The sequence below is a fragment of the Cyanistes caeruleus genome, chromosome 15 (assembly GCF_971803275.1).
Source record: "Cyanistes caeruleus chromosome 15, bCyaCae1.hap1.1, whole genome shotgun sequence".
NCBI classification, from domain to species: Eukaryota; Metazoa; Chordata; class Aves; order Passeriformes; family Paridae; genus Cyanistes; species Cyanistes caeruleus.
The window spans coordinates 5,750,701-5,778,490 of record NC_141715.1 but is presented as its reverse complement, the minus strand read 5'-3'; the positions used below and the strand labels follow the sequence as shown (position 1 = coordinate 5,778,490).

Genomic DNA, 27,790 nt, shown 5'->3' with positions numbered 1-27,790 from the left:
AGTGGGCAGGAAAAATCAATGAGAAAGGTGTGTGTGGGGGGGGAGTTCCTTTTTTAATCCTTCAGGATTAAAAAATCCTTCCTTCCAAAGCACATTTGCAGGACCCTCTTTGTTATCCTAATGATCCGGGCTCCGGAGAGTGATCGGCTCAACTCCTGGAGCCAGGGCTGAGAGCCCAGCTTGGGAAGCGATGGGATCACAGTTTCAACCCTTTCTCTAGAGGAGTTTGCCACCTACTGATTCACAGGTTCCTTTGAGCAGCTGCCAAGAGAAGTTGAAGGGGGAAAGCTGGGATTTAGGGGTAGGTGGGGGTTGCCCTTAGAGACCCCGGGGTTAGAGGGGGCTCGGGGGGGAGCGGCTCCAGCTCCGGAGGGGAGCAGGGGAAGGAGCCGGGGGAAGCGGCCGTGTGTGTGTGTGTGCGTGTGTGTGTGTGTGTGTGCTGTGTGTGGCGGGGGAGGGATGTGCATGAGGAGCGGGCTCTCTTTCTTTCTCTCGGGGCTCAGATAATCCTGCTGCCAGGCGCTGCTCAGCGGCAGTCTCAGCGCTGGATTCCGAGCGGGGGAGACGCGCATCCCGAAGGCGCAGCGCAGGGGAGGCGAGAGAGGCAGCTAAAGAGAGCAGAGCGGGGGAAAAATCAAATCTATGCTTGGAACTGGGCTTCTTTTTCGCCAATGCAAAAGGGAATATGCAGCACATTTTTGCCTTCTTCTGCACCGGTTTCCTAGGGGCGGTGTTAGGGGCCAATTTCCCCAACAATATCCAGATAGGTGAGTGCGGGGCTGGGGATGATGGTTCCTGACGAGTGGGTTGGGGTGGAGAGGGGATGGTGGGGGAAAACCGACCCGTTCTTGTGCTTGCAAAGGCACAATGTGTGTCTGTGTGTGTGAGAGAGCGAGGGGCTGAGCTGCGAGGGCTGGATGTGTGCGCTGGTACCAGCTTAGCCGGAGCAGAGATGGATCAATTTGGCTTTGGGGGAGGGGTAGATTGGGAATAAATGCCTGCACACACACACACCCCAATACAGAGGGAGAAAAAGTGCCTCCGAAATGGAGGAAGTATGAAAAAAATATATATATATCTGTTTCTTGCCCTGAGGAATGCCTGGGCTGCCATTGTGCGTTGCTGCATTTGCAAAATCGGCGGTTGCATGATACATTTTTGTGAGGATGCTCTCATCTGTAGGGAACTGGGACGGGAGGTATCAACCAGACGCTCTCTGTTGTTATTGCTAAAGAATAAGGGCAAAGCAATTGGAAGAAGATCTTGCATTGAAGTCCCTTTCCATTTCATGCCACTTGCTTCCCCTGCACACCAACAGTGCCTGTTTGATTCCTTCCTCCCTTCCTGTAACTTCTCAGTGCTCCCCTCCCTCCTTCCCCGGGTTTATTATTACTCTCCCATTGATCTTTATTGGTGATCGTTTGTAACCTAGCCCCAGATTCCCTTCCCTCGCATGCCGGGTTTCTTTCCCGCCTCCCTTCTCTTTACAATGCCAATCAATTGCTAATCCACCAAGTTCAGGCAACTCCTGCCTGAGTCCAGCTGCACAATCAGTGCTTTTATTGCTGTTGCTGCTGCATCCCTGTCTCCCTCCCTTCCTGTCTCCCCTTTACCCCAAATTTGTGCAAGATCCCAGATTTTTTTTGCCTTTCAACAAACGCAACTTGGTTACGAGCATCTGATTCCTCCAATATCCATGATTAGGCTGTGGGGTGGGAGGAACGGGGGAGGTGGGGGGATATTGGTGCACAAATAGCCCTTTTCACACAAGGAGATGCCCCCTCTACTAAAGATGTGCAAAGTGACGTTGATGGCAGGTCCTTGCCTATTTGTTTCTTCCTCAAGTCATCTTGGGCATTGATACTTTCTGCAGCTTTATTTTAATTCTCCCTTGTTGCTAAGTGCTTTGTTTCCCTCCTCCTGAAATGCCAATAGCAGCGCTCTCTTTAAATGCATATAGATTACAAGACAGGCTGAATTTAATAGCATCTTTCTGGAGGCTGTGAAGGGATCTGCTGCAAGCCAAGGTTCCTGCTGGGGGAGCAGCAGGAAACTTTTCCTAGGGCTGGGTTATCGCTGCACTTTGTTCCAGATCCATGGGAGAAGAGAGGCTCTGAGTTTAGGTCCAGCCCGGTCCCAGTTCCTGCTCTGTTTGCATCACCCTGTGGTTCTGGGCTTGTCTGTACTTCTGTATGGATTGATTCCTTTGAGGGTCGAAGCTTTAAGTTTCCTGCCCAGCTTTGAGTTTGGCCACTGTCACCTGTTAAATTCAGGGGCTTTCTGTGCAACAAACCTGCAGCAGCAGCGGTTGTTTGGTGACAGTCCCGTGTCACTCTGGCTGTCACAGCCCTGTCCCCTGCTGGGGCAGGCTCAGCCCGGCTGCCCCAGAGTCCCACAGTGTGGGGGGACCCCTGCAACCCTCCTGTAGCAAACCTCTCCTCCCAGTCAGCAGGGCTTCCACTGAGCCTCAGGTGAGGAAGGAAGAATCTCGTTCTTCCTTTGCTGAGGTGATGTCGACACCATTCCCCCTCCTCCTGCTTGAAGTTCTGGGGGGTGAGGAGGTTGAGCTGCACCCCATGGATTGCCCCTATCCTGCAGGCTGCTTGGCCTGGGGATGCATCAGGGCTCCTATATGTGATCCAGGGTTACATAACAGAGATATTGGAGAGGTTTTCTGCTCCCAACCTGTCCGCAGTGGGCACGGAACCTGTGGGTCTTGTGCTCTGGAGGATTTCTGAGTTTGGAGGCACTTCCCGGGCTGAGGAGCTGCAGGCTCTGCTCTCAGGAATATTTTGGATTGGTGATGTTTCTCATACAAATGTTCTTAAGACCTTTCTTCTTATTGTTCTGTTTCTCTCCCTAGGGGGGTTATTTCCTAATCAACAGTCCCAGGAACATGCGGCTTTTAGGTTTGCATTGTCTCAGCTCACAGAACCGCCTAAGCTCCTTCCCCAGATCGACATTGTGAACATCAGTGACAGCTTTGAAATGACATACACCTGTAAGTACCAGCGCCCACCGTGCTCTGCCTGACTTGGGGTTCTTCATTCCTGACTTGGGTTTGCTTGCTGTCTGAAATATGGGACAGCTTGCACCAAATGTGCAGCTCACCTTAGGGTCCAGGCAAGAAAACCCCAAACCCATGGACAAAGGGGTTCTGGGTTGTTTTGGTTTGTGCTAAGGAATAGGGGTGAGGTAGCTCTGCAGTTATCCAGCATGTCTCATGTTTCCCTTTCCATTGCACCCAAAGTGGTATAAACCCCCCAACATTTCATTTCCTCTTGTTTCTCTAACCTCTGCCCAACTCATTACGTTGAGGTTTCATCCCCATATTTCCCATAGCTGTGATGCACAACAAAGACACCCCTTTCCACCCACAGAGTGCACAGAAGTCTCTGTTTAGTGTGAACAGCTTCTTCCTCAGTCCCAGTTTAACCATCTGTCCTTGTAATTTAAGAAAGATCTAGCAGGAACCAGCAGCTTGGTGCAAGTGGAGTCTAAATCCACAATAAGGGCATGCCTAATAACGACAGAGAGGAAAGAAAGTTCTAGTTTCAAGAAATTCATTCACTGGCTCTAAAAACAGATACTAAAGAATGAGTTTGCACCACGGAATTGATGTCAGGGTGTATCTGCACCCTGCTCAAGCACAGCACATTGGCTGTACTGTTCTCTTCTCACTAGATGATATTATTGGAAAAAAAACCAAGCAACCTTCGCTTCCTAGGTAAAGCAAAGGTTAGCAGCAACAAACAAGACCAGGAGGAGGAAACCAAATGAAAACTAAAACCCATGACACAGCCCTGTGGTTGCTGTGGCAGCCTTTGCTTTCCTTGGAGCACAGGGTGCAGGGCTGTGGGCGAGGGGCTCGCGCCGGCAGGGTGTGATGCACAAAGAATTCCTTGGTTTGACCTGCTGTCAGACACTGCTGCTGACACTCTCTGAGCCTGTGTCTGTGTTTGGGGGCTGTCAGGAGAGGCTGGAGGAAGCCTTCCCTTCGTAGAGCCTGTTGGATTGCTGTTGGCTGGTGTCTGTAGTGTCCTCCTGAGTCACTGAAACATCCCCCCTGCAGTTTAGTTGTGTGGGATAGAGGTGAACACAAACTGTTCTCTCTGCTCAGATATGCACAGAAGGGATCTCCTGGAAGAAAGAGCCAGGAGGAGAATTAATGAGGCTTTTGGAAGTAAAAAAAAAAACAACAAAAAAAACCCAAAGTTATGATGTTTTCTGTTGGAGGGTTTGCAAATACAAGATTTCGGGAATTTCCTGCCCAGTATGATATAGAAGAGAGAAGTAACAATTTGGCCACACTTCCTTTGCAGTATCTAATGGCATATCTGAAGAGATTTTTTTTCCTTAATATCCCTCTGTTTGCCAACTACAAGGTTTCCATCAAGGAAGAGCAACTATTTCAGCTCTATCCAATGGCATTTTCTTGGCAGGAAAACCAGACAAATAGAAGAAAAAGTCCAGACCTTGTATCTATCAAGGGAAAACGTCACCCACCTGGGGTAGAGTTGCTGACTGTGGCTGAGGATGAGCTATTTCAGAGCTGAGAGCAGGAACAAAGCAGAAACTGCAAGAGTATCACTCAAATTCTCCATCTGCACGTGGCTTTCCCTTCCTCTCCATGCCTGCCACTAATGGTTTTGTTTACAGCTTTGATGGCAAGACCATGACACCAGTTATGCTTCAGAAATCTGTCATTAGTGCTGCGGGGGCAGGGGTGGTCTCACAAAAGCTGAATGGAAGCAAGGCAGCCTCCCAAAGGATGTTATATTTGAGCTCTATGTAGGGCACATTGTCCTAGATCAGACCAGCAGAGCACTCTGCACAGTCCAACTTCACTTGTCCTCATTTTGCTTTCCTTATAATTAAAAACTTCCTAAGTTCCTCTTGACTATGGAAGGCAGCATTTGTTTTGTAGGTACAAAAGAAGGTGTTATTCCATGTACCCCAGGGCTGGAAAAACCCCCCCAACCTAAAGAAAACAGGCCATTAGGAGACCTGATTTTAGTACTCAAGAGCTGAAGTGAAACTTTTGTCAGAAATTAGCTCATTCTTCGTCTTCCAGCTAATTCCTTGCCTGGCTTCCAAGACTAGATATCAGCAGAAAGATCTGCTTATTTAGAGAGAATAAAAACTCTGCCCACACAGTGGTCCTTATCTTCTGAGAAAAGACTGGCCGTGCTACCAGTTAAAAGTACCCGGTTTTGTTCCCATGGAGATGGAGAACACAGCATTTCCTCAACATTGGCTTCACCTGCTTCTATGACAGTTAAGTCAAGGGTGTTTGGACCCTGTGAACCTGATGCTTCACCTGTCTGGGTCTCCAACAGGACGTCTGAGCAAGACTAGTTAGTCCCAGCTCCACTGCAAATCCTGCTTCACGCTGGGATCCAGCCTCATGTGCTAAATGTAGTCCTTATGGCAAGTGTCTGAAGCAGCATCATTCAAAATCCAGAGCAGATATTAAGAATCAGAGGTGACAGCAGAATCCAAACCCTTGTTGGGCGGGCTGCGGGGTGGCGATGAGCGGCGCGGTGAAGCGCAGCACAATGACAGCAGCCTGGCTGAGGAAATGGTGTGCAAAATGTGCCTCGGCATGGGCTGCACCCTGTTCACCTCTGCCTGCCACGGAGCTGCTGGCTGCTGAGGATGAGCAGGCTGTGGTGTGAAGTGACACCGCCATCCGTGCCCAGGTGACAGCGCTGTTAACGACGCGCCGGTGGCGAGTTGGTACCAATGACACCCACCCGAGGCAGGAATCTGGAGAACACCCAGAGGCTGCTGTAGTCACTGGGCTCTCGCTGTGACAGCCCAGCAGTAACTTTTGCATTTCTGGTGTTCCCAGATGTGGACCTTTTATGGTTACGCGGTGATTGTGGGAACCTCAGTGCGCGTCCTGCGGTCTCTGTGCGCAGCTCGTCAGGAGATGATGATTTCAAGCAAACCATAATCATGAAGGAAGCAAGAAGAGGTTGTAGATATGTGTGGTGACTTGCTGTTTCATGTGCGGGGTTGGTGCTAATGTTGCATCACTGAGGCACGGGCACATTTCAATATCTGAAATATCTTCCAGAATTCATTCCATCCCACAGAATAGCTGGTAATGAACACGCTCCGTGGCTGCAGCTGGGTGCCTGATGGGGCTTACCGGTATGAAAGTACACACCTGCCACTCTGAGGGTTCTTAACTAAAGGTTAGGAAGCTTTATAATTGTGTGCTGTTTCCTCAAAGGCCAAGGAAATTGTTTAGGGGAGGAGGGTGAATTGAGAGTCCTTCCTTCAGCAGAATTACGCAGCAGTGCCAGGTGACTATAAAGGGTAAAATGCTGGTATGGCATAGCTGAAATATTTACCTGGTGACGCAGCACAGCAAAAATCCTTCTGGTCAGGTTTAAAGACATGTTAAGGGATTCTGTCTCCATCCATGTTTGGAGAAGAGCTTTATGGCCTCCAGACAGTGCCTAGCAAACCCTGCCATGCTGGTTTTTGCCGTGTCTGACTGCGCTCAGGGCAGACCCGGCACAGGAGAGTTGATGCTGCAGGTCAGGGTGGAGAGAGGTGGGAAAGGGGCTGCTCTGTGCCAGGTGCAAAGGCACACGAGCCTTGAAGCTTAAGAGAGATCTGCAAATTCCTGTCCCTGGAAGGTCCACAGTATGTTGTTGACAGCAAAGGGATGAGAGGTTTCTTGCTTGAGTCAGCCTGTGCTGGGAAGAGTTTTCTCCTATTCTTCATCTCAGCCTCTGACTGTGCACAGCGTAATGCTCATCCCGTCCTGTGCAGAGCCCGGCTCCTCAGGGAATGTGAGTTGTTTCAGCCACAGCTCCATAGCTTTATTTAATTTGTGGTGCAGAGATTCCTGCTTTCAGCCCTTGGCTGAGGTCCCCAGGTGAGCCTGGCAACCCCAGGCAGGCGTGGAGATGCTCTGGCTGTCCTGAGAACAGCCTGCCCTGGGGGCTGTGCCCTGTGAGTGGGCTCACACAAGGGGAGTCACCAGCTCGGGAAATCTGCCCCTGCAAAACTCAGGCCACTTTGCAGGGCTGGCCAGTGACTGAAACAACCCCTGTTCATCACTGAGCCCTGCAGCTTTGCTGAGGTAGCCACCAGATTTTGTGTGCTTGGGTGGTGGGCTGCTGGCAAGGGGCATTCAGAATCTGCACACCTGAAACACAGGAATCTGCACAGGGTAGCAACAGGATTTTACAGCTGCAAGAAAACTTATAAAGAGGCTGAAAAACAATGAATTATTTATCCCTCTCCTTCCCTGTATGCACAGATACAGTTACTGTGGGGTCTTCTTACCAAGTACATGCTGTGGGTGATGCTAGAATATCAACAGTTGGATCTGTTCTGCAAATTAGAAAATGAACATGTAGTTTGGATTCTGTTCATATTTTATTAAGGCCTCCAAGCACCAATTAGAGAGGGATTTGTAGTGATCACTCACTCTGTGCTTATGTTCTTATCAATAGCAGCAAGCTTACATCCAGATCAGCTATGAAATGAAGTCTTTTTCTTCTTTTCCTTGGATACTTACATATATAGATAGAGTATTTATAGAAATTGCTTTTTATCTCCTAAATTACCTCTCAGAGATAGAAAGGAATAGGCAAGCATTTGAATGTTCTCAAATGAGAATCTGAATTTGGTTTAATTAAACAATTATTGTGTGTTGAATTTAAAGGAAACTTCTTTGTTGACAAACATATGATGGCCGCCATTTCTTGTAAAGGTGTTGCTGTAATTATTCCAGCAGTAATCAATTAGAATGCAATTTTTATAATTAAACTTCCACAGTCTAAATAAGCCCAGCCCTGTAATAGTTGTGGTGTTGCTAGACTTGTTTTTATTTTCACAGTGTCAGAAATCTCATGTAAGTGCTGTGGGATTTTTTTTTTCTCTCCTGCAGAGCTCAGGATGCTTGCTATGACTATTTAATGTGAGTTAAGCCAAGAGAAACATGGATTTAATGATCAGATGCAGTCTGATTAATACAACACAGGTACTACAAGGAGATACATCTCCTTGGATTATGTAACAGGAAAAGATATGATGCAGACAGATGAATCACGGAGCAACAACTCACTTTAGATCAACCTGAGGTTAAGGTTGCTCAGTTTCGGGCAGGGATGGGCTGTAGCTTTCTAGTGTGTGTTCAGTGAGATGTCAGCAGCTTGGAGAGTGCTGAAAATCCACATGGCTGGGTGAAATCCTGCCAAACAGGCGGGAGCAGGTCCTGGAGGTGACAACAGCCCCCTGTGTCCCAACAGGGCCCTGGGGTCAGCGCTGGGTGCTCAGCGGTCACAGCCACCACTGGATAAGGCAGGAGTTTGTCCCATATGATTTTCCCCAAGAAGGAGAAACATTTAGAGCATGATTGCTGAGCCATTTCCTCAGCTGCCAGGACAGGGCAGGTTGTGTCTGCCTCCAGGGGTCTGGGCACGGAGGGTTTTGGGTAGATGTGGACCGATACCATCAGCGGGGACATGATGGGGCTCCCCTTCACAGAGGTAACCCTGTGAGAGGCTGGCACCACACATCAGGAAAAGTGTCCCCCAGTCTGCTGTGGCCATCTCTTCAAAGGCCACTGGAGCACTTATTCTTTGCATGATTATTTCTTGTGTATTTAATTTTTTTTTTATCCTGGGTGGTGGGAGAGTTGTCTAGGGAAAAAAGCAGATATGACGCCATAAGGAAAAATCAGAGGGAGGAATAAGGGGAATTTCACACCTGCAAATCTATCTGCTCATCTGGAAAGGATCCCAGCACTGGTGACAAGCAGAAAAGAGAGTGAAGAAGTAAAATTTGGGCTCTGCAGTAGGCAGAGGAGGGATTTGAGAAGCAGTGAGCAGCACAGGCCAGACCTGTCCATTGTGTGACAGTCACAGCTTCCACTCACAGCTTATCTTTTCTTCTCTAAAAATAAAGCTTTTCCATGTGATAGGGATTCTACTAGGCCAGAAACAGACAGGCTTTATTTTTTGGCATTATTAGCAAGGTGAGAGTGGAAATCTTCATGTGACTGCAAGGAAGGCAGCATGCAGAAGTATGCTGCTCATTTCCAAAACTGGTGGGAATTTTAGATATATACGTTTACATTTCCCTTAATAGGGTTAGGGCCCCAAAGGCAGCAGCTCTCTGCCACCAGAAATGGAAAAGGTCCCACTTAGCTTCAGTAACACGTGGAGCTCAGAGCAAACACAAAATCAACATGCTCCTTAAAGAGGCAATAAGTCAGGGAGACTTTAATATTCTTAAGATCCAAATTCTCCGGGGTGCGGTATTAACACGAGTCTGAAGACAAAGATGCATTTATTTCCACTGTATTCCTTTAAAGAGAGGTTTTACTTCTCTTACTTTAGCTGTGTAGAAATGAAACAGGGCACTGTTTTTCCCAGTGCAAAGTTCCATGTGAAATCCTTTGGTAACACCTGAGGAAACCAGGGGTTGGGCAGGGTGCAGAAGGGGGGCCAAACCAAGCCATTTGCAATCCACCATCATTCCAGCAAAAAATATTTCAAAATGGTAGTGAATTACTGGGACAATAACAGTGTGGGATGGAGCAGAAACTGCTCCCTGCTCACCTGCTGAAGTGATCTCTCATTAGCTTAAAAAGTAACGAGCCTCCAGCTGATTTTCTCACACTGCCCTTTTAGCAGCTACCCACTTGTCTCCTCTGGGGCACTCTTAAAAAAAACACCCCCAACAAAACAACACAAAAAGACAAAAACCTCCTGAAATGTTGTTTCTTGTTATTAATGTAGATCAGTTATTTTCCCTGTTGTCTGCAAACCAAACCCTGCCAATCCTCAACCAGGGCTGCAATTCAAATATGCTTATGCTTCGCCAGACTGAGTGACCCCTTGAGGAAGCAGCAGTGAGAGGCAATGGAGAAGTGACTGACAGCTAAAAATTGCCATATCTTGGCTTCTTTAAGAGGGTCTTTTCGTTCTTTGATTTTATTTGTTTTTGACAGAGTGGAGGAGTGCAAAAGAAAACAACTGATGTCTAAGACTGAGTTGTGCTGATGGCAGGATTCTAGTGTGGATGTGGAGTACGTGTCTGCATTTCTCTATAAGCCCTAGGAGTCTTGGCTTTGATTTTGCAGGTGAGATCCTGCCACTATGCTAATGGAGATGAGGTGGGAGGGAGATGAAAGGTTGAGGGCTGGAGGGTCAGAGAAAAGATACAGAAACCTCTGTAAGTAATCTGGATGCAGAATGTGGAAGAATCTCACATGAAATCAAGGGCTGTTTCTCACCTCCCCGCCCTCCCAAACACTTTGCTTTGATCTTTGCTAGTAGTGAGCTTCAACAAGCAAAAGACATCAGTGATTACACAGATCCAGACGTGGTTTTTCTCCTGCTGGCCTGCCAGCATCCCCTGAACACCCCGAGCCTTGTTGGCTTTCCTTCCACGCAGCGCCCACATCCCGTTCAGTGCCACCCCATAGAAGGAGACAGCACTGCTATTCTGGCAGGTAAACAGCAGAAAAAATTACCAGCTGGTAACTGGGAGCTTGTGAGGGAAGCACAGGCAAGCAAAGTCCAACAGAGAGGTCACAGAGGACAGAGGATGAAGAAACCTTGGAGTAGGAGACATGATGTGGGAAAGGGGCAAGGCAGCAGCTCTGGAGGGGCTGTGGAGTACAATAGGGGGAGTTTTCCCTTGTCTCTCTTTTCAGCCCTGCAAGGGAAGGTTTTTCTTTCTGAGGGTTCTGCCTCCTTCTGCTCAAATCTGAACTGGAGCTCATGGTGTCTCCTATTTGGTCAGCACCACAGCTCAGGTTACTCCTGTCCTCCACCTCCATGCAGGTGACATACGATGGCCATGTGTTGGGAGTGTTTGGCCAGGGAAAATGCTGAGGTTTCAGATTCACAGTGGGGTGAAGGTGAGCTGGAAAGGAGGATCTTGCCAGAGCATGGATGGCAGGGAAGGCTTGGGGATGACCACCCTGTTGGTGCCGAGCAGGGAAACGGGGGCAGGTCTGAGCCACCAGCCCTGCCCCTGCACGGGCTGAGCAGCCAGCGGAGCCGCAGCGGAGAAAGAGGCCTGGCCTGCAGGGAGTTCAGGAGAAATGTCTTTGTGCAGAAGGTGATTAATGTCTTTAATGAACTACCAAAAGAAGTAATGGAAAGCCAAACCACACACGGCCGCAGTGGGGGAAGGAGGAGGAGATGGTTGCAGGCGAGGAGGAGGCAGGGAGCAGTGCAGCCCGAGCAGCAGCGCTGTTCACAGCTCACTGTCCCAGAAAAACAGGCAGGCACAGCAGCTGTCCCCAGTCTGTCCCCAGCAAAGACAGATCTGAGTGCATTTCACAGATTTAATCAGAATTAATTCACTCTTCCAGCCTGTCTTCGTTCTGGGGTCTCCTGCTCAGCTCATTATGGCTGGGCCAAAACCCACTGTCTGCAGCTTCAGGGTGTGGGGATGGCAAGCTGGGAGTCCCTGTGCTCCTGTCCTGTGGGGACAGCAAAGGCAGAGGCTGTGGGGAGAGTGGAGCCTCTCCTCCACTGTCAGGGAACAGATCTCCTCAGGTCCCAGGAGCCTGGGACCTGGATTAGCCTTGGCTGACGGGCGTTAGGAGTCATCATTTGTTTGGGAACCTGAAAGAAATGTGTGGATGAAGTCAGGCAGATTTCTAACATTGAGTCATCTATCTCATAACATCCTCCACCTTAGCAGCCTGGTGTGCCAGACTGGCAGAGACCTCGGTGGGAGCAGATGCCAGCACCTCTCCTGAGCCCCGAGCAGTGCCCAGGCTTGTAGGAGGTCACCCATCCACAGCCACACACAGCCTGGAAAATCAGCTCTTGGTATTCCCAGACATGCCCATGTCTATGTGCTGATGCTTTGAGGGCAGTGAATTCACTGTGCAGCCCTCAGGTGGGACATGAAACAGCTCCTGCATTTCTATCCCTGCTTCCAGAGCAGCCACACACCTTCAGATATGAGCCCTTCCCCAAAAAGCCCATACTATTTCTTGTTCTGGAGGAACAAGCACTACTGTGGGGTACAGGCTTGTTCTGTCAAAGAGGAAACTCTTATCCAAGCATCATCATGGTTTTAGTGAGGCTTAGCAGTCACACATGTGGCATTGGAGGTGCCAACACTCAGCATCTCAGGCAGCAGCTCTCAGTGACCATTCTCAAACTTCTCTTTGTTTGAGAATATTTAGCCCATCAAAGCTTGTTCTCAACCTGTGCCCACGTGTCCTCTAATTGAACTTTTCCTTCCTCTGTGAAGTACCAGATAAAGCAACAGAATTGTGTTGATCTTGGCTTAGTTTACCATGAGACTTTGGGAGGCAGGTGAGATGAATCCTATCCCAAAGTGTCTGCAGCTGCATCATGCTCTTCTGCTAATTCCTCAATACTCTGCTGAAGGTGACATCTCAGCAGTATCAAACATTTTGCTGCTCTCCCTGCGAGCAGCCTGTAAGGGCTTTGATAAAAGCAGGCATCACATTGCAAACAGGCTCTTCGCAGTTGTGCTATTCTGATGTATTGCTGAGAAGTGAAGAAAACATATGTTCATGGCACAGAAACTGCTCTGCTCAGGTTCTCCTTCTGTATTTTGGTACCGCACTGCAGTGGCCCCCCAAGGGCAGGGGCCTGGCATTGTCCTGTGACGTGCTTTTATCCTCTTGGCCTCCTCTGTTTCTCACTTTCCATGGGCTTGCTGCTGGCAGGAGCGTTTGCAGGGCTCTAACAGCCGTGTCTGGGTTTGCTTTTGCAGTCTTTATGCAGATCTCTTTCTCCCCCTTCCCACTGATGCACTCCTGGCTGATTGTGCCTGTCCCTAGGACCGGGCTCTGGGGGAATCGTGGGGTTGCTGTCATCATGGAAGGAATGCCTTCAGGTGCTGTGGCATTTCCAAAACAGCACCCAGGGATTTGGCTGAGCAACCCCCTCTAGCTCAAATGGGAAGACCACAGTTAAACCTTGTACAGCACTGGAACAAACAATCTTGTGGGGAAGGAAAAAACTCCAATGCTTGGCCCGTAAAAAAAAAAAAGAAATAGTAATTTTTACAGTGGCATCCTATAGCAGCTGAGACAAATCAGACCCAGAGCTCTAGATCAAAACACACCTGAAAATCTTGGGACATTCTGAATCCCATCCCAATCTGTCATGAGTTCTAATTGCCATTTGGCAGCAACCTCAGAGTCTCAGAGCAGTGTGCGTTCAGGTTTCCTGTTCCAAGCCTGTCTCAGGACAGAAAGCAAAAGTGTGAATCCAAACTAGCAAGTCAAGCAGAACAACTTGAAAAACAAACAGGTTGGGGGGGGAAAAAGTCATCCCCAGGGCTGTGGAGTGAAATCTAGAGCAGAGTTGTGGAGGCTGGGCATGGAGGGAATTGGGGCCAAGACATTCAGGTACATCAGCATCCTGCAGCGTGACCATGGGAGACTTTGGAGAGGGTGTGTTTGTCTCATCCAAGGTGTGTTTGTCTCATCCAAGGTGTGTTTCTCATCCAGGGTGTGTTGTCTCAGCTGTGCAGAGGAATGAGGTGTGTGGCTGTAGGACAAGGTGTGCCTGTGCCATGGACAATTCCTGTCCAGAGCACACGAGGTGCTGCAGAGGTGCAGCACACAGGGGTGAGGTTTTACCACGAGCTATCCTTGCCTGCAGGCAATACAGCAAATTCTTCACTTTCAACAACAGCAAATTTACATTAAAAAAAGGCTTCATCAAAGGGAAGTTGCACTTGACAGTCTCCCTTTAGCCACTGGAGAGCAGCAAGCAGACAGGCGCAGGAGGCTCGTTCCCATCCCTCGCTGTCTGGTGTTCTGTGGTTTTGGCATTGTGGAAATGGGAAGCATCTGTGAGCCCTTTGGATCACAAATGGATCTGGGAGCCTGCTACTTCTGCTAACAACTCATTTATTATCAGGGAGCAGAGAGTTTCTTCTGAGCCAGTGCAATCTATCATCTCTTAAAGACACTGTGTGAGACTGAAAGAATTTGCTGTAAGAGTTGGCACCTGAAACCCAGTAATGAGTCCATGTTTGGGAAGAACTCTCCTTCCTCACTTCCTCACTAAGTTTTCTTTCTCCCAACTTCAGGAAGAAGGGAGAAGTTTGTTCAGTAGCAGAGCACTCTGCTCTGAGAAGTTCAAGAATCAACCTGCTCTGAAAAATTCCTTGGGAGATGCTTCTCTCCTACTTCTCCTTTGCTTCTCTCTCCATGTGAATAGAGTATTTTGCCCAAAATACTGATGCAGAGAAGGTGAAGAGTCTGTTCCAGCTCCCTTGCATGGAACCCATCTCTGCAGCTCCAGGCAGGAGAAGTCTGCCATGCACAATATCCCACCCACAGCAGCACCTGCTGCTGCCTGGCCTGGATTTGTGCTGCTTCCTCTGCCATGTCAACCCTTTGCTTCCCCAAAGTCTGGTGCTGCACAGCGGGCTGTGGGGCCACCCTGGAGCCCCAAACAGGTCCCTGCAGCCAGAGATCTGCAGTCAAAGCAGCTCTGCCAAAAGGCATTTTCCCTGATGTGTTTGGCAAGGGTGCCATGGTGTTGTCTGTGCAGATGCTGAGTGGACTGATGTGGGCACCCCAAATCCAACCCTCCTTTCCTATAGGCAGCAGTGATCTGATGAAAGCCCACTTAATTCTGTTCTTTGAAGCAGCTATGAGCTCACACCAGTGTTTTGGGATGCTGTTATCTCCTGGCTGCTTAAAATCCTGGGCTCACAATGTTCTTCAAGGGAATTTTCTGTCAGCAATTTGATGGCAAGATGTGCTGGGTGTGCAGGGTGCCCAGGTGATGGGGCACTGTGACCCTCTGCAGACATTTTTCTCAGTTTTCAGTTGGTTGATATGGTTTAATCATTCTTCCTTTAATCTGCACTATGGAATTTTTCAAAGAAAATGCAATATTTGTCTTAATTTTGGTTTGGTATTTAAACATCTTTTCAATGTGATGAGGAATCAGGGCTACACTATAAATTCCCTGGATTGTGTACCAAGCCTTTTCTAAAAAAGCTTCACTTGATCCAAAGAAACTCAAGGAGATCTGTGACCTGTGATGCCATTGTCTTTACCTTTCCTGCAGATTTTTCCCAGCAACGTTATGTTCCACCCTGATTTTAGCTCACCCTGATTTTAGCTCATTTTCCCCTTCCTTGCAGCAGGATTTTCCTCTTGGCTGTTCTGCACCAGTCTGTGCCTCCAGCATGCCAAACCTCATGCTCAAGATGTTGTGACCCTCTCTTGGCTGTTGCATTTTCTACTGCTCACCTGTTGCATCTCCCTCTTGTCAGGAGTTTCTCAAGCTGTCATAGCAGTGTTTCAGCCTTATGTTTGTTTATCAAATATTTGGGGTTTTGATTGTTAGCTTAGGCCTCTCGGTACTAAAATCAGATTTTTAAAGGCATTTTAGTGTTTGCTGATTCCTCAAAGAGCATGAGTACCTAACTGTGATATAGAGTGTTCTGAGTGATGCTAAGTGTCCCTCTGCATCTGTTCCACATGTAGCTCTAATAGGATTATTATTTTACTCAAACCACTCTTTTTTTTTGGATGAAAGAGCAAGCCAAAACCAGAATTATAGCTCAATTATTCATTTTCATGGAAGGCATGTATTTCTGCTCTCCTGTTCTGCGGTGCTGCTCCAACAGCAGCCAAACTCCCACGGTTCACTTTCCTTCTGCCCACACGTGGATGAACCCCATCTCTGGCTGTTCTTGGCTCTGCTGCTCTTTGGGTGACAAGGGGAAGGGGCAGTGCTGGCTGGTCCCAGCCTGGCTGTGCTGGTCTGGAGGCTGCACTCAGCTGCTCCTCCCTGCCTTGGTTTGTCACAGTGCTGTGGGATACTTCGTGTTGGAGCTGATCCCCTTCCCCAGATCCTCTTCTCTCCCAGAGCAGAATTTTGCCTCAGCATTGTTCATCAGTCTCTCACCTAATCTAGTTTTGTCAGAGGAATGTCCTGCCAAGATCAGATGGCTGAGGAGCTCTAATGGCTTCTTCATTTATTTCTTTCCTCAAGAGAGAGCAAAAGAAAATGTGCCAGGGGATACACTAAGACATCAGTGGTTAAAAAAAATTAAAAATTTTGGAAAGGGTGTACTGAGTTTTAGGCAAGAATCAGGCACAGATGATAAATGAGAGCTGAAGGCTCGTGGCAGGTGCATTAGAGGCAGCCTCTAATGCGTTCTTTAAATTAGCATTTGTTGCAGTCCGGAGCCATCCCCAGACTGAAGCGAGCAGTGAGATGTCTCTGATCCTCTCACCGTGGGGCTCTGCAGCTCCTGCAGGCACCAGCACAGGGAAGGACAAAGTCTGAGGTCCCAAGGGAGCAGTACTTGATGCTTTGGACAGTGTCAGGTTTTCTGTAAAGAGGGAAAGGCTAATCACTTCTCAGACATGTCCTGAAGTTAAGGGAGACTTCGACTTCCTGCCTCAAGTGACCTCCCTGTGCCTTTGAGACCTCAGCTGTGCCAGTAGCTCTTCCTCTTGTGTGTGAGACTGCAGGTGAAAGGTGGCTTTAGGAGAAGTTATATTTTAAGGGGATTTGGGATACCGTCCCATTCTGTTGTCCAGTTTTGGGTTTATTTCCCGGAGGTATGGCAGGACATTGTATTAATTAGGCACACCAAAGCCAGCAGGAGAATTCCTGGATTCCTTCTGATTCTGCTGGAAAAGTCTGGATGCTCAGAAGGCAGGATGTGCTTTCCCTGGCTGCCAGCTCTGATAAATAAGTGGGGAGACCTCAGTGAGCACTTGCCCATAGGAGAGGACACAGCTTTGAATTTCTGTTCAATCCTACACTGACCTCATTTTCCTGCTTAGGCTCATATTTATAGTTCCTCCTCTTGCTAATGAATGTGATCCCTCTTTGTGTGAATCCACACATCCTTGGCAAGTGGGGATGGCTGTCTGGTGGACACCCAGAGCTGTCTCGTGTCTGCTGGCACATGAGCAGCAGCCTGTGATGTCTGGGAAGTGACGGGGGAGCTGCTCCTCTCCTGCTGGAAGTGCCAGGCAGCAGCATATGGGTAAAGGCCACGTCGGTGCCGTGAGTGGGTGAGCAGAGACTACCTCTGCATGCAGGATCCTTGGGAATGATCTTCCCCAAGCAGACTCTGCCATGGAGCAGCCAAGTGGAAGTGCCAAGGGGCCACCCCGAGTGGCTGCAGCCCGCTTCTGTCACCAGCTGCTCTCCCTCTGCTGTGGTGACAGCAGGAAAATGTCCTGCACGTCCCCAGTGTAGGCTCACTCATCTCCACTCCCCAAGGGGTAAAAGCACGAGCACAAATCACCTGCTCATCTCAGTCCTCATCTTCCTCCCCACAGGTGGCTCTGGGCCCCTGCCTGTCTGGCAGGGCTGGGGAGGGACAGTGACAGGGGTAAGGCACTGGGGACAGGAGGATGTGAACCAGCTCTCCTCCTCCTGCTGCTGCCCTCAGGGGAGTGTTTGATCTCCTGACTGTGAGAGGTGCATTTAACACCGACCCTTGCACAGGTGAGGACAGCTCCTCCTGAATTCACCTCTGTGCAGCACCAGCCACACCAGCACTGCACTGCACTGGGCAAAACTTTTCCATCCAGCTCAGGCAATAGACCTTTAATTTCCCTTTTTGTTTTTTAAGGCCAAAGAAAGATTATTGATAACTTTCTATTGAGTAAAGCCTTTCTTTTGAAACTCACACTGGAAAAAAAACCCAAGGTTAAAGGCCATGGATACTCTGCTTGTCTGAAACTCTTGTCCCATTAGGATTAGGTCTTCATTAGGTAAAACATTAGGGGGCAAGAGGCTTGGCTTGTTCTCTCCATGTGTCTTCCATGCTTCCTCTCCCTCATGGAGGGAAGGGGGCACTTCTCTCCCACCCAAAATGCTTAAGTGATTGTGACTGGAAACTCACCAGGCCTTTAAGGAGTCTCAGTGGACCGTGAGCCATCCTTAACCTAGAGAGAGTCAAGGAGATACCTTCATGCCCATGCTAAAGAAATAAAAAAAAATCTCCATTCTTTTGAGCTCACCTCTTCCAAGGTAGGAATTTCCATAACCAAATGGCTACATGCAGCCCAAATTTCAAACTCCACCCAAATTCAAATTTCCCAGCAGACCCAGCGTAGATACAAGGGAGGCATTTCAAATGAGGAGGAAGGTACATTCTGTTTTGTTTTTCGTGCTGTGTTTTAGTAGCTGTGATTGTGGCGAGACCTGGAGTTTCCCAATCTGAGCTTGGCAGAGAAAAGCAGAATATGTCTAACTACCGCAATAATTATAATTATTGCAAGGAATTTCTGTGGTTTTGTCAAAGCAGGAAGTGAGTTCTGGGAGGGCTTTAAATAAATGCTTTCTTCCAGGATGTCCCCAGGTTGGATGGACTCTGGCACAAGCAGGTGCTTCCCAGAGGGACTCCCTTCCGTGCTGCAATCGATAACAAAAATGACTGTTGGGAAAGCCAGAGGCACTGAAATCGATATACCTGATGCAATGTCCTCATCATCCCTCTGTGGGAAAACAGACACTTATTGCCTATAAAAATTTTTATTTTCTGAGGATATTAGAGGTTCCTGTGTAGGTGGGGGCATTAGCTTTATTTAAATGTTCAAAATATTTATTGAGGACATGCTTCCTCTATATTCTCTCTTGATAGGATGCCCCAAATCCAGTGATATTAATTAGCTACTTAAACTTTTTTCCCCCCCAGCTATGGCCAAATCTCTCTGGATTTAGCAGCACAGCAAAGATTTAACAGAAAGTTTAAATGGGAAAAGCATATGAGAGGAGAAATTTAGGATAAGATTCTGTGCCTGTTAACTGATGGCATTTATGAATTATAGCTGAGAGATGTCATATCAGTGGAAATGGAAAACAGCTTAGTGGATTATAAAAATACTCTCTATAAACCATTTTAATGCCTAATTTTTTTAAGTCTCTTATGGTAGGTGTCATAAAAATGAATTCTAGCAGAAAGGATAAAATTTTTCCCTCGGTAAACTGGCTAACTGGTGATTAGAGGCTGTCAGGGAGAACAAACCCTTGACAAGGCTGAGGTGGAGTTTGGCTGAGGACTGCAGTCTCCCGTTTCTGGGGAGGTGAGTACGTTTCTAGGGGAGGCAGATCCAAACCTGCAGGGCAAAAATCCCTGCAGCCAAATGTCCTCCCCTTCCAAGGAGGCAGCTGCTGATGGGTAACAGGAGAGGAGCACTGAGGAGTGAGTGGTGGGGGCTCATCTGTGGGGCAGGAGCTACCTCAGGGACAGTTTTGGGGCAGCTGATGAAGGGAAATCACAGAGAGGGGCAGCAGTCCTGGAGAACACAGCCAGGATTGCTGGAAACTGCAGTTGTGGACATGAGATAGGAGGCTGCAAAAAGTTGCATGTGGAATGTCTTGGAAAGAACCACGAGGTGATTCTGGACAGAAAGATCCATCCTGGTGTCTACCAGGCTGCAGTGACTTTGATTCCACCACTTTCTTGAGTATGGAGTGTATTTAAAATTAAACCTGTAAGAAAGATAGTTGCAGCTCTGCTCTGCCCTGTGAAAGAGGTGTTTAGTTGTCCAGTTGTCATTTCAGAGAGGTTCCTCATTCCTCTGTGGCCCCTTGGTGCTTCCTGTGCTTCATTTTGAAAAGCTCAGCCAAGGCTGAATTCTGGGTTAGGATATTTAAGGCTGCACTGTTTTGCAGCACATATCCAAGCTGCTTGTGTAGGAAAGGGTAGATGACCTACCTCTCCCTGTCCTTTGACAGTCTGGTTCCTGGGATCCATTCAAAGGCACTTATTCTCTCGCTGCCTTTGAAGGCTTTGTGTCAGTCTTCCCCATGGATCTTTGTACCTCAGGCCTCTTTTGTGGGTTTTTTTTTTCCCCAGAATAAAAATCTGCATGTGGGATAGAAATGGCATTACCTTTCCCAATGTGAGCTCACAGCTCATAGCAGAACTGTGTTTGCAATGTGTCATTGGGACTGTCAGGCTGTTTCCACACAGAGGCAGGATTTAGTGTCTGGGCTCCAGCCGAGCACCAGTGCAGGAAAGGCAATTTTCCAAATTAAATTGCACAATCCAGGATGCTGAGCAACTTACTTTTGGGTCCTGCTCTCTGCAAGGGACTTCATCGTGACGTGAGCTGAAGGGATGAGTAACAAACTTCAAACTGAATGCTCACCAAAAAAATCTCCTGCAGAATAATCCAAGGGCAACCTGCAACCAAGTTCTCCAAGATCCGGTTGGGTTGGGAGTGTGTTTTCAGTCACAGAGAGATGAGCTGTCTTGCCTCTGGGCTTTTTCTGTTCTCGTGTATAAATCAGCTAAGGGCTGACTACAAAATGAATTGGAGGGGAAAAAGATGGGATTTCTCTGGCCCCTTTCCTTCCTTTCCCATTACCTTTTTGCTGTAGATGGCACCAGTATGAATCTTCATCTGTCCACCTTGCACCAAAGGTAGCCAGAGGGGAGGAGATCTTGGGGACACTTGATTCACATAGAACTTTTCACAGAGAAAAGCAAATGAAAGAAAATGTGAGAAATGGCATCTGATTACAAAGCTTTCTTATTAAAAGTTGAGGGCATTATTCAGAGTCTGTACCAGAGCAGTGACTTTTTACAGCTCTGTAATATCAGAGTATTTGGGGGGCTTGCTAGCTCTGTAGTCAGTTTATGCTCTGGGGGACCATTTTCATTTTGACAGAGTGTTCCCAGCCCAACTCTCTTGGAGGTTTGAGAAGACTGTGCCCCACAAAGACAGCAAACAGTACATTGTGCAAACTATCAGCACTGTTGTATCAAGCCCATTGGGTGTTCATTAAAAATCAGAGCTGCTGGTTCAGTCAGGTGGCTTTGCTGAGCCTGTGCAAGAGGCTGGCTCAGAGTGGAGGAGAAGCAGCTGCTGTTTAGGATTTCAGGACACCTTTTGCCTTGTCATCACCTGGTGATCATGATAAACACCCCCGTTCTCTTTGCTTCCAAACCAACACACACACTACCCACTACTGCACATTCCCTGCTCTCTGCCACATTTTTCTCAGAACCTGAGTGGGTTGCAAAGTAATTCTTTGCATGTACCCATAGTTGCCTATTGAGCCAAATAGGAATCCCTTTGGTACTTTTTTTTGAGGAAGGGTTCCAAAATGATGCTGTGGACTATCCATTTTGGAGGGCTGGAAAAAGAAAGCAAAACTATAATGTCTGGAATTTCTGTAGGAGGTTTCTTTGTGCGTTACTTTTTTCCTTGCTGGGTGCCTATAGTTCCCACCAGAGGAATGGCACATGTGTTTTACTACACATTCATGTTGTGCATTAGCATGCAGAGATATTACAGGAGGTTCTCCAGAGTGGTGAACAGGCGTAGGCAGAAAATTGATTCCTCAGGAGATTTCAGCAAAATGGCATCCTGGGAGCTGATCTCCCATCAGATGCAAAATGTCTTTACATTGATGATTTTGATCCTCACTCCTTTGTCATAATAACACACAAGGATTATTGCTGTTATTTCCATGATTGTCTTACCTGTTATAAATTCTGAAACAAAACTGAGGGCAATTAAGTGGGGAAACTACAAGGGTGGTGGTAGAGAAACTAATTCCCTTTGCTTTTCAGACATTTCATTTAACAGCTGTCTTAGAAAAACTCTCCCACAGGACAGCTCCATCATGTGAGATTCCCAAGGGATATGACAAGTCAAATAAATAGTTCATCTGCTAATTAGGTGAGGGGTGGATGATTGCATTTCTTTCTGGGAGGAGGAAGCTTTTGGATGGAAGAATCTCACCCAGATGAGGGAGGCTATTTCTCAGGTGTGGGTGCAAATGTCCATCTGTGTCTCCCAACCAAAGCAGAGCAGAACAAATCACTGATGGTTACTTTTGCTAAAGGCGTTTCAAAGGTGTCATTGCACCCTTCTGTGTGGGGAGAGCTCGCTCTGAGCTCACCCCTGTGAGCAGGAGAGCTGAAAGGAAAGGTAGCAGCAGCAAGGACGATAAGAGGTACTGAGGTCCCAGCAGAGTTACACACAGCAGGGAGGAAAAGCCCTGAGGTGTTTGTGCAATGTCAATCAGCTGTAAATCCTGTCCTTCAGCCCACCTCAGCCTGGGACAGACACAGACCAGTGCATCATCTTTGGTTTGACCTACACCTTTATTGCTACTATTTTTTAAAGCCACTGTACTTTGGGTGCTTTGGTACTTCGTCTTTATTTTTTTTTTCCTCCATGTGCATTATTCTACCATGGAATTTGACCATTTCTGCAGAAATCACTTTCTGGCTTGGGCTGGGCTCCCCTGCAGACACCTCTGCTGGGATGACTGCACGAGCACAGAGCGAGTGCAGGCTCTGGGGAGCCCAGGATCAATGGCACATTCCTGGAATTCAGTGGAAGCAGCACATCTGCTGCAGGGATCTCCAACCTCTGTTAAAACACCTAATCCTGACCAGCACCATGTGCAGCCATTCCAGTCCCAAGCTTTCTTTTGGAAATGCCAGTGCAGGTCAGTGTCATTTTGCAGTACTGACTCCAAAGGAAGCATGAAAGCAGCTAATCAAAAAAGGATAACATTCCCCTTTTTGAGGTTTCCAGGGCTCCAGTTTTGAGGCAGTAGGGCTCCAGTCTGCTTTATGCCTTAGCGAGGATTTTTTGACAGGTCATGGACAGCCCTCTGTCTCCCACTCAGGGGAGTGTTCTCCATAAGTGCTCCAGCAGAAATGATGTTTGCTGGAGTCTACAGACAGCCTGAAAAAGAAAAAAAAAAGCTCTCAGAAGCATGATCCACATCCTATTCTTCCATCTCCCCACACACTCATCACTGCATGTTCTCCCAGCGGAGCAGTGCTGAAGCCTAAGATACCACATTAAATGTCAGTCATTTAACTACCAGTTATTTTAGCAAATAAGAGTGGGACTGTCTCCCTGGGGTTGACTGAAAATTGTTAAAGGAGGGAACAAAAGGCAAGGAAAGAGAAAAGGAGAAGAGAGAAAGGAACAGAAAGGACAAAGGGAAGCACCAGGCAGAAGGATTTGTGATGCCAGAATCTGAGGGAGAGGAGTCAGAGGAAGGCACCCCAGTGACATCAATGGGCTGGATCCCACCGAGAGCTTCAGGGGACATTAATGAGCCCTTTGTGCTGTACCTAAATTACCCAGGCTCATCCTCAAGACTGTTCTCACTCGGGTCTCTGATTCTCCTGCTGGTGTCAGCAGCAGCTCTGCCACTCTCTGCACTTTGCCAATCATTGGCTTGGAAGGAAACTTCTCCAAGGTGGGGGATGCTCCTGAGTTTGGGAGATGACAAAAGAGCTGCTGATTAATTCTACCAGAAGGATGGGAATCCTCCTTTCCTTTGCCTCCCATCTTGCTTTACATTCCTTTCTCTTGCATTCTGCTCTGGAGTCCAGTTAACCCTTGGTGGAACAGAAGAGGAGTTGATGTCTGTGTCTTGCCTGTAACAACTGGGAGATCTTCTCCTGGAGAATCACGTGAGCTCCCTGCGCTGGCAGCGCAAGTTTTCTCTACAAGCAGAAAACATTCAGGGTGTATTAATAAGCTGTCATCTGGTTGTTCTCATGAGTTGTGTTTGTTACATTCCCTGAGGCTCTGGTGGTTCTGGCATGGAGGGCTGCATGAGTTTGAAATCTGGAGTCTGTCCATGCACGACTTTCAAATTCACATTGGAGAACAGTTGAGGAAGGAAAAAGCAGTTCTCAAGACAGAAGAGCACTCGCTGTTGGTGTGGGCAGAGAAACCCACAGAGCAGAAAATCCCTCCCAGGAAGCTCTGTTCTAATCTGGAATTAATCAAAATAGTCTTTTGAAAGTGTGTGTGTGGACTGTGGATATCCCCAGTTACATCAGGGAATAGTCAGACACAGAGCTTTTAATGGCATTACTCCAAGTAAGCAAGAGCAGAACTGGCCTCTTGCTTCAGGATTCCAAACCTGACCACAGGTAATCATCACGGAGAGTGTGTTATTTCTGAGGAAAAGATGGAAACCCCACAGGAAAAATCAAATCAAAAGAACCAACAAAACCAAATCCAACCTTCCTCAAATAACTAGATTGTTATCTTTAAGATATCTCTATTTAGTTATGTTTTAAAAGGCACACCAAAATTTTAACTATGCAAAAGATAAAGCAAAGTCTGCATTTTGTGTGAATAGTCCAATTACAATTATAAACTCTCTCCTCTTAGCATCTCATCTGCTTGTAATTTTTAACATGGAAGAGGGAGGGCAGGAAAAATGAATTTGTGCATGGAGTTTGTGTAATATCCATCAGAAAAAAACAGTGCATGACAAGCATAGCAGCCCCTTGAGAGCTTAATCATCATTGAAGCCAAGTACAAAAGGAGGAAATCAAACATTTTTTGAAAGCTGGGGGCTTATTTAAAGAAATGAGCGAAAGCAGACTCATGCTTTGTCTGGTTTGAGGCTTTTCTGTGTAGATGAGAGCAAACTACTGCACCAGACAAGTTATTTCACATCACAGTCCATCAGGGTTTGGACTTTCAGTATGCTGCTGAAATATCTTTTACAAACTACCTGTTTTCTCCCAGAAATAATGAAAGGCTCACTCACATGCTGCTGTAGAAGGTCAAAGTGAAAGGGAGGGTAAGTTGGCTCTAAGTTCACACCTTGTTTTTAATACTGTGCTTGTATGGATTAAACATTTGGTTGAATGCAGCTGGTAGTGAATTAACCCTTATCCCTTCAGGGCTGAGCATGCAGAGCATGTTTGTAGGTCAATGGCTGAAAATCCCAGGCTGTGTAACACAGATGCCAAGTGATAAAAGTCCTTATTTGTGGGTTTCACTTGTCATGAGCTATAGAGGAGGTGCCTCTTTTTGAACTTAACTTAGGAACACAAAAGGTGCTACAGTGAGCACAACCAAAGACTGAGCTACCCAGTGTGCGCTGCCTGATAATTGGGTATCGAAGCCATTTAAGGGAGAGTTTAAAAGATTCTACCTCCTGCTTTGATGCTGTTTAATGTAAAGTTTCCTCTGCCACAGTTTGCAACCAGAGCATTGTGTTTAACAGCCAGCAGCAGAGCATCCTCCTGGATATCAGTGGTCTCAAAAAATCATTTATACTGAGGCTCATCTGGCACAGAGTTCCAGGACTTAATGCTGTGTCACCTGGGAAAATGCAGCTCTGCTGTCAAACCCACTGCTTGTTCATTCCTGGGTGTTCCCCTAAATCTTGGCTTTTGAGAAATAAAGAACATGTATCATTATTAACCTTTTTCCCCCTCTCCAAAACATTCCTGATTTTATGTATTTCTGCCAGCCACCTGGCATTCATCTCTTTTTTAGGCTGCACAGTCCTGGTGTCCTCAGTGTGCCTCAAGTCATCCATGACCCTGAAAGTTGTTTTAACCTTTTGATGTCTTTTTGCATTCCACTGTATCCATGGGACATGTGCAAGGGCTTTTTCTGCTCTTTGGACCTTTCATGGGTTGGAAACCCCCTGAATTTACCCTTGCAGGGCTTGCAGTGTTCTGCAGGTTCCTTGTGGTCCTAATTTTGAACGGCACAGAGTTTCTATCTCCAGGATCTGATCAAATGAGCATGCAAATGGAGACAGATGTGGCACCTGTAAAGGGCTGTTTCAGCCATTAGATCTGGAGGAATCTCAAGGCCTCCCTCTCTCCAGGGGGAGCATTGTTGCATTATTTATGGTCGCTATTCCCACTGTAAACTCCTGTCTCGTGATTATGGATCTGCCACGCTTTCCCCCTCAGTTTCCTCCCCCAGATCCCTTACCCTTTCACGTTTCTTGCTCCTTTGCAAAGGTAAGGTGTGCCTCTTTGAAGTCCTCAGGGAGAAAGTATCAGGACAAGAACAGGAGCTCCAAGAGCTCCAAGAACCTCTCCTGCATCTGAGGGACAAAGCAGTCCCCCCTTTGCTGCATATGCATTTTGTCCCATCAGCAATGGAGCTGATTTCACTTTCATGTTCAAAAGAAAAGCACATCCAGTCATCTCTGATCACTGATAGCCAAAGGGAGCGATTTGGTAGCTGGTTTGAATATCTTGTATCACAATAGCCTATTGCTTCAGATTTTATGCCATATGGGAGTAATTCAGATATCCTGTAGCTTCATCCTGGGTGTAACAAGAATAAGAACTTTATAAGTCTCTTTGGATTGCCTTCGCCTTTTGCATGATTTCTTACTAAGTAATTGATTTGGAAAGTAGCAGGAATGGCAAAATATGCCCCTAATGGGAGAGCACTGCATTTTCTGTGTCGTTGTTATACATAACTTCCATGTGTATTTAAATGAGTAGCATCAGCATAGAGCCAGGAGATATTATAGATATTATGTAGAAAAATAAGTGTTTAGGGAGTATCTGATGAATAAAGATAAGAATCATTTGAAGATCTGACCTTGAAAACATTTAAGCACAAATATGCTTCCGTAACCTTGCTCAAGCCATTTCCTGTGGGGTGCTGGGTACAAGCCCATCTTTTCTTTGTGGCAGCATCCCAAGCCATCCTTCCCATCTTCCCTCAGCTCTGTTCCTGCTTTACTAAAAAGACAAATCCAAACATTAAAATAGAGAGAAAGCAGTATTATGGGAATGCGAGGGGATTGAGAAGTAATTTTCCATTTCTAAAATGATTTTCATTCTGACATTTCCAGAAACATATGGCCCCATGTTCTGTGAGCGGTTTCTTAGGATGTGCTGTCCCTCTGCCTTGCTTCCCAGAACTCACAGTCCCCCACACACATGCTCACACCAACGTGCAGGGATGCCCAGCGTTGCACTCCATTCTGTCAGCAGCAGGAAGGAGGGATCTGAGCATCCCATCCTCTGGGTCCCTCTGGAGTTCAGTCCTTGTTGCTTCAGGAACAGGAGATCATTGAGTCACATCTCCATGAGCCTTAATCTGATTTAAATGAGGCAGATTAGGACTAGCAGCCCCAGTTTCATGGTTTTGAACACCTTGAGTTCAAGACAGAGCTCAAATGTCCCCAAAAACCTGCTCCTGTTGTGCTCTGGGCAGCTCTGCAGCCTGTGCAGGGCTATGAGATGTCACCTCTGCAGCTGCTTGCAGGTCAGAAATTGGAAGAGATTTCACTGAAAACCTTCCTTTTCCCTCATTTGCAATTCCTCTCATAGGGCTGAGTAACTCAAAGAATGGTAATGGCAGGGGTTCACCGGTGTTTTATTGGTCTGAGCAGGCAGAACTGCAGATTCCATGAGCTGCTGGTGGCAGAGAGGTCACAAACAGCAGCAGATCCTGCAACGGCAGCTCTGTTGCTAAGGAGAGCCCTGTGCAAGGCAGGAGAGAGAAGTCTCCAAAGCACTCACAGATATTCAGTGTCCCTCTGTCTGCACACAGCTTCTGTGCCCAGCCACTGCAGACAAAGGGGATTGTGGCAGAAATTTAAGCAGCTCCTTGGATCCAGGTACCTGAATGATCTATGCTTTTTGTGGCCCTCCTGGATTTTGTGTCAGTTCTTTCAGTCCAATTACTATGAAACATATAAGAAAATGCACGTATCCAAAGTCTGAAAATAACCAAACCTGGTTTACTATTGATGGTCCCACTCCATACTGCACCAACCAACCCCTTTTTGCATTCCTTTTCCTGTCCATGCTGTTTTTTCAGGAAAAAGTTGTGTGGGAGACAGAGCTGAAGGAGGATCTTGCAAAGCTGAAGGAATTGGAGGGCAGGTGGGTTTCTGTGAGAGCAGAGGGTGCAGGGCTGCAGATGAACAAAAGAATTCTTTTCAGTCTGTGCTAGCCAGGGCTCTGGCTGCCAAACACCTTCCAGCAGGTATCCCAGGAGAGGCCAGCTTGCAGCACAGCAGCAACCTGAGCCTGTGCTGTG

The 27,790-nt window shown here is 47.4% G+C and overlaps 1 protein-coding gene and 1 long non-coding RNA gene across 5 annotated transcripts in view; one reads left to right on the top strand and one right to left on the bottom strand.

Annotated features, from left to right (window-relative positions):
- The first annotated feature begins 320 nt into the window (after positions 1–320).
- Positions 321–27,790, top strand: part of GRIA1 (glutamate ionotropic receptor AMPA type subunit 1) — a 117,096-nt gene continuing 89,626 nt past the window's right edge. For 2 of the 4 annotated variants that reach the window (XR_015276584.1, XM_023935918.2), the window contains exons 1-2: positions 508–767; positions 2,864–3,001. Coding sequence is in view for 2 of the 4 variants with exons in the window: in XM_023935918.2 (XP_023791686.1) it covers positions 686–767; positions 2,864–3,001 (220 nt within the window). In the remaining 2 variants the exon portion in view is untranslated. Of the gene's footprint in view, positions 768–2,863; positions 3,002–27,235; positions 27,366–27,568; positions 27,634–27,790 lie in introns of those variants that run through there. The other 2 variants (XM_023935917.2, XM_023935920.2) reach the window with 2 other exon arrangements.
- Positions 22,077–27,131, bottom strand: LOC111935512 (uncharacterized). The gene is made up of 7 exons (XR_015276585.1): positions 26,936–27,131; positions 26,683–26,842; positions 26,339–26,481; positions 25,715–26,055; positions 23,395–23,463; positions 23,086–23,226; positions 22,077–22,687 (listed from the first exon to the last, which is right to left on the bottom strand). It is a non-coding gene; the product is annotated as an uncharacterized LOC111935512 (long non-coding RNA).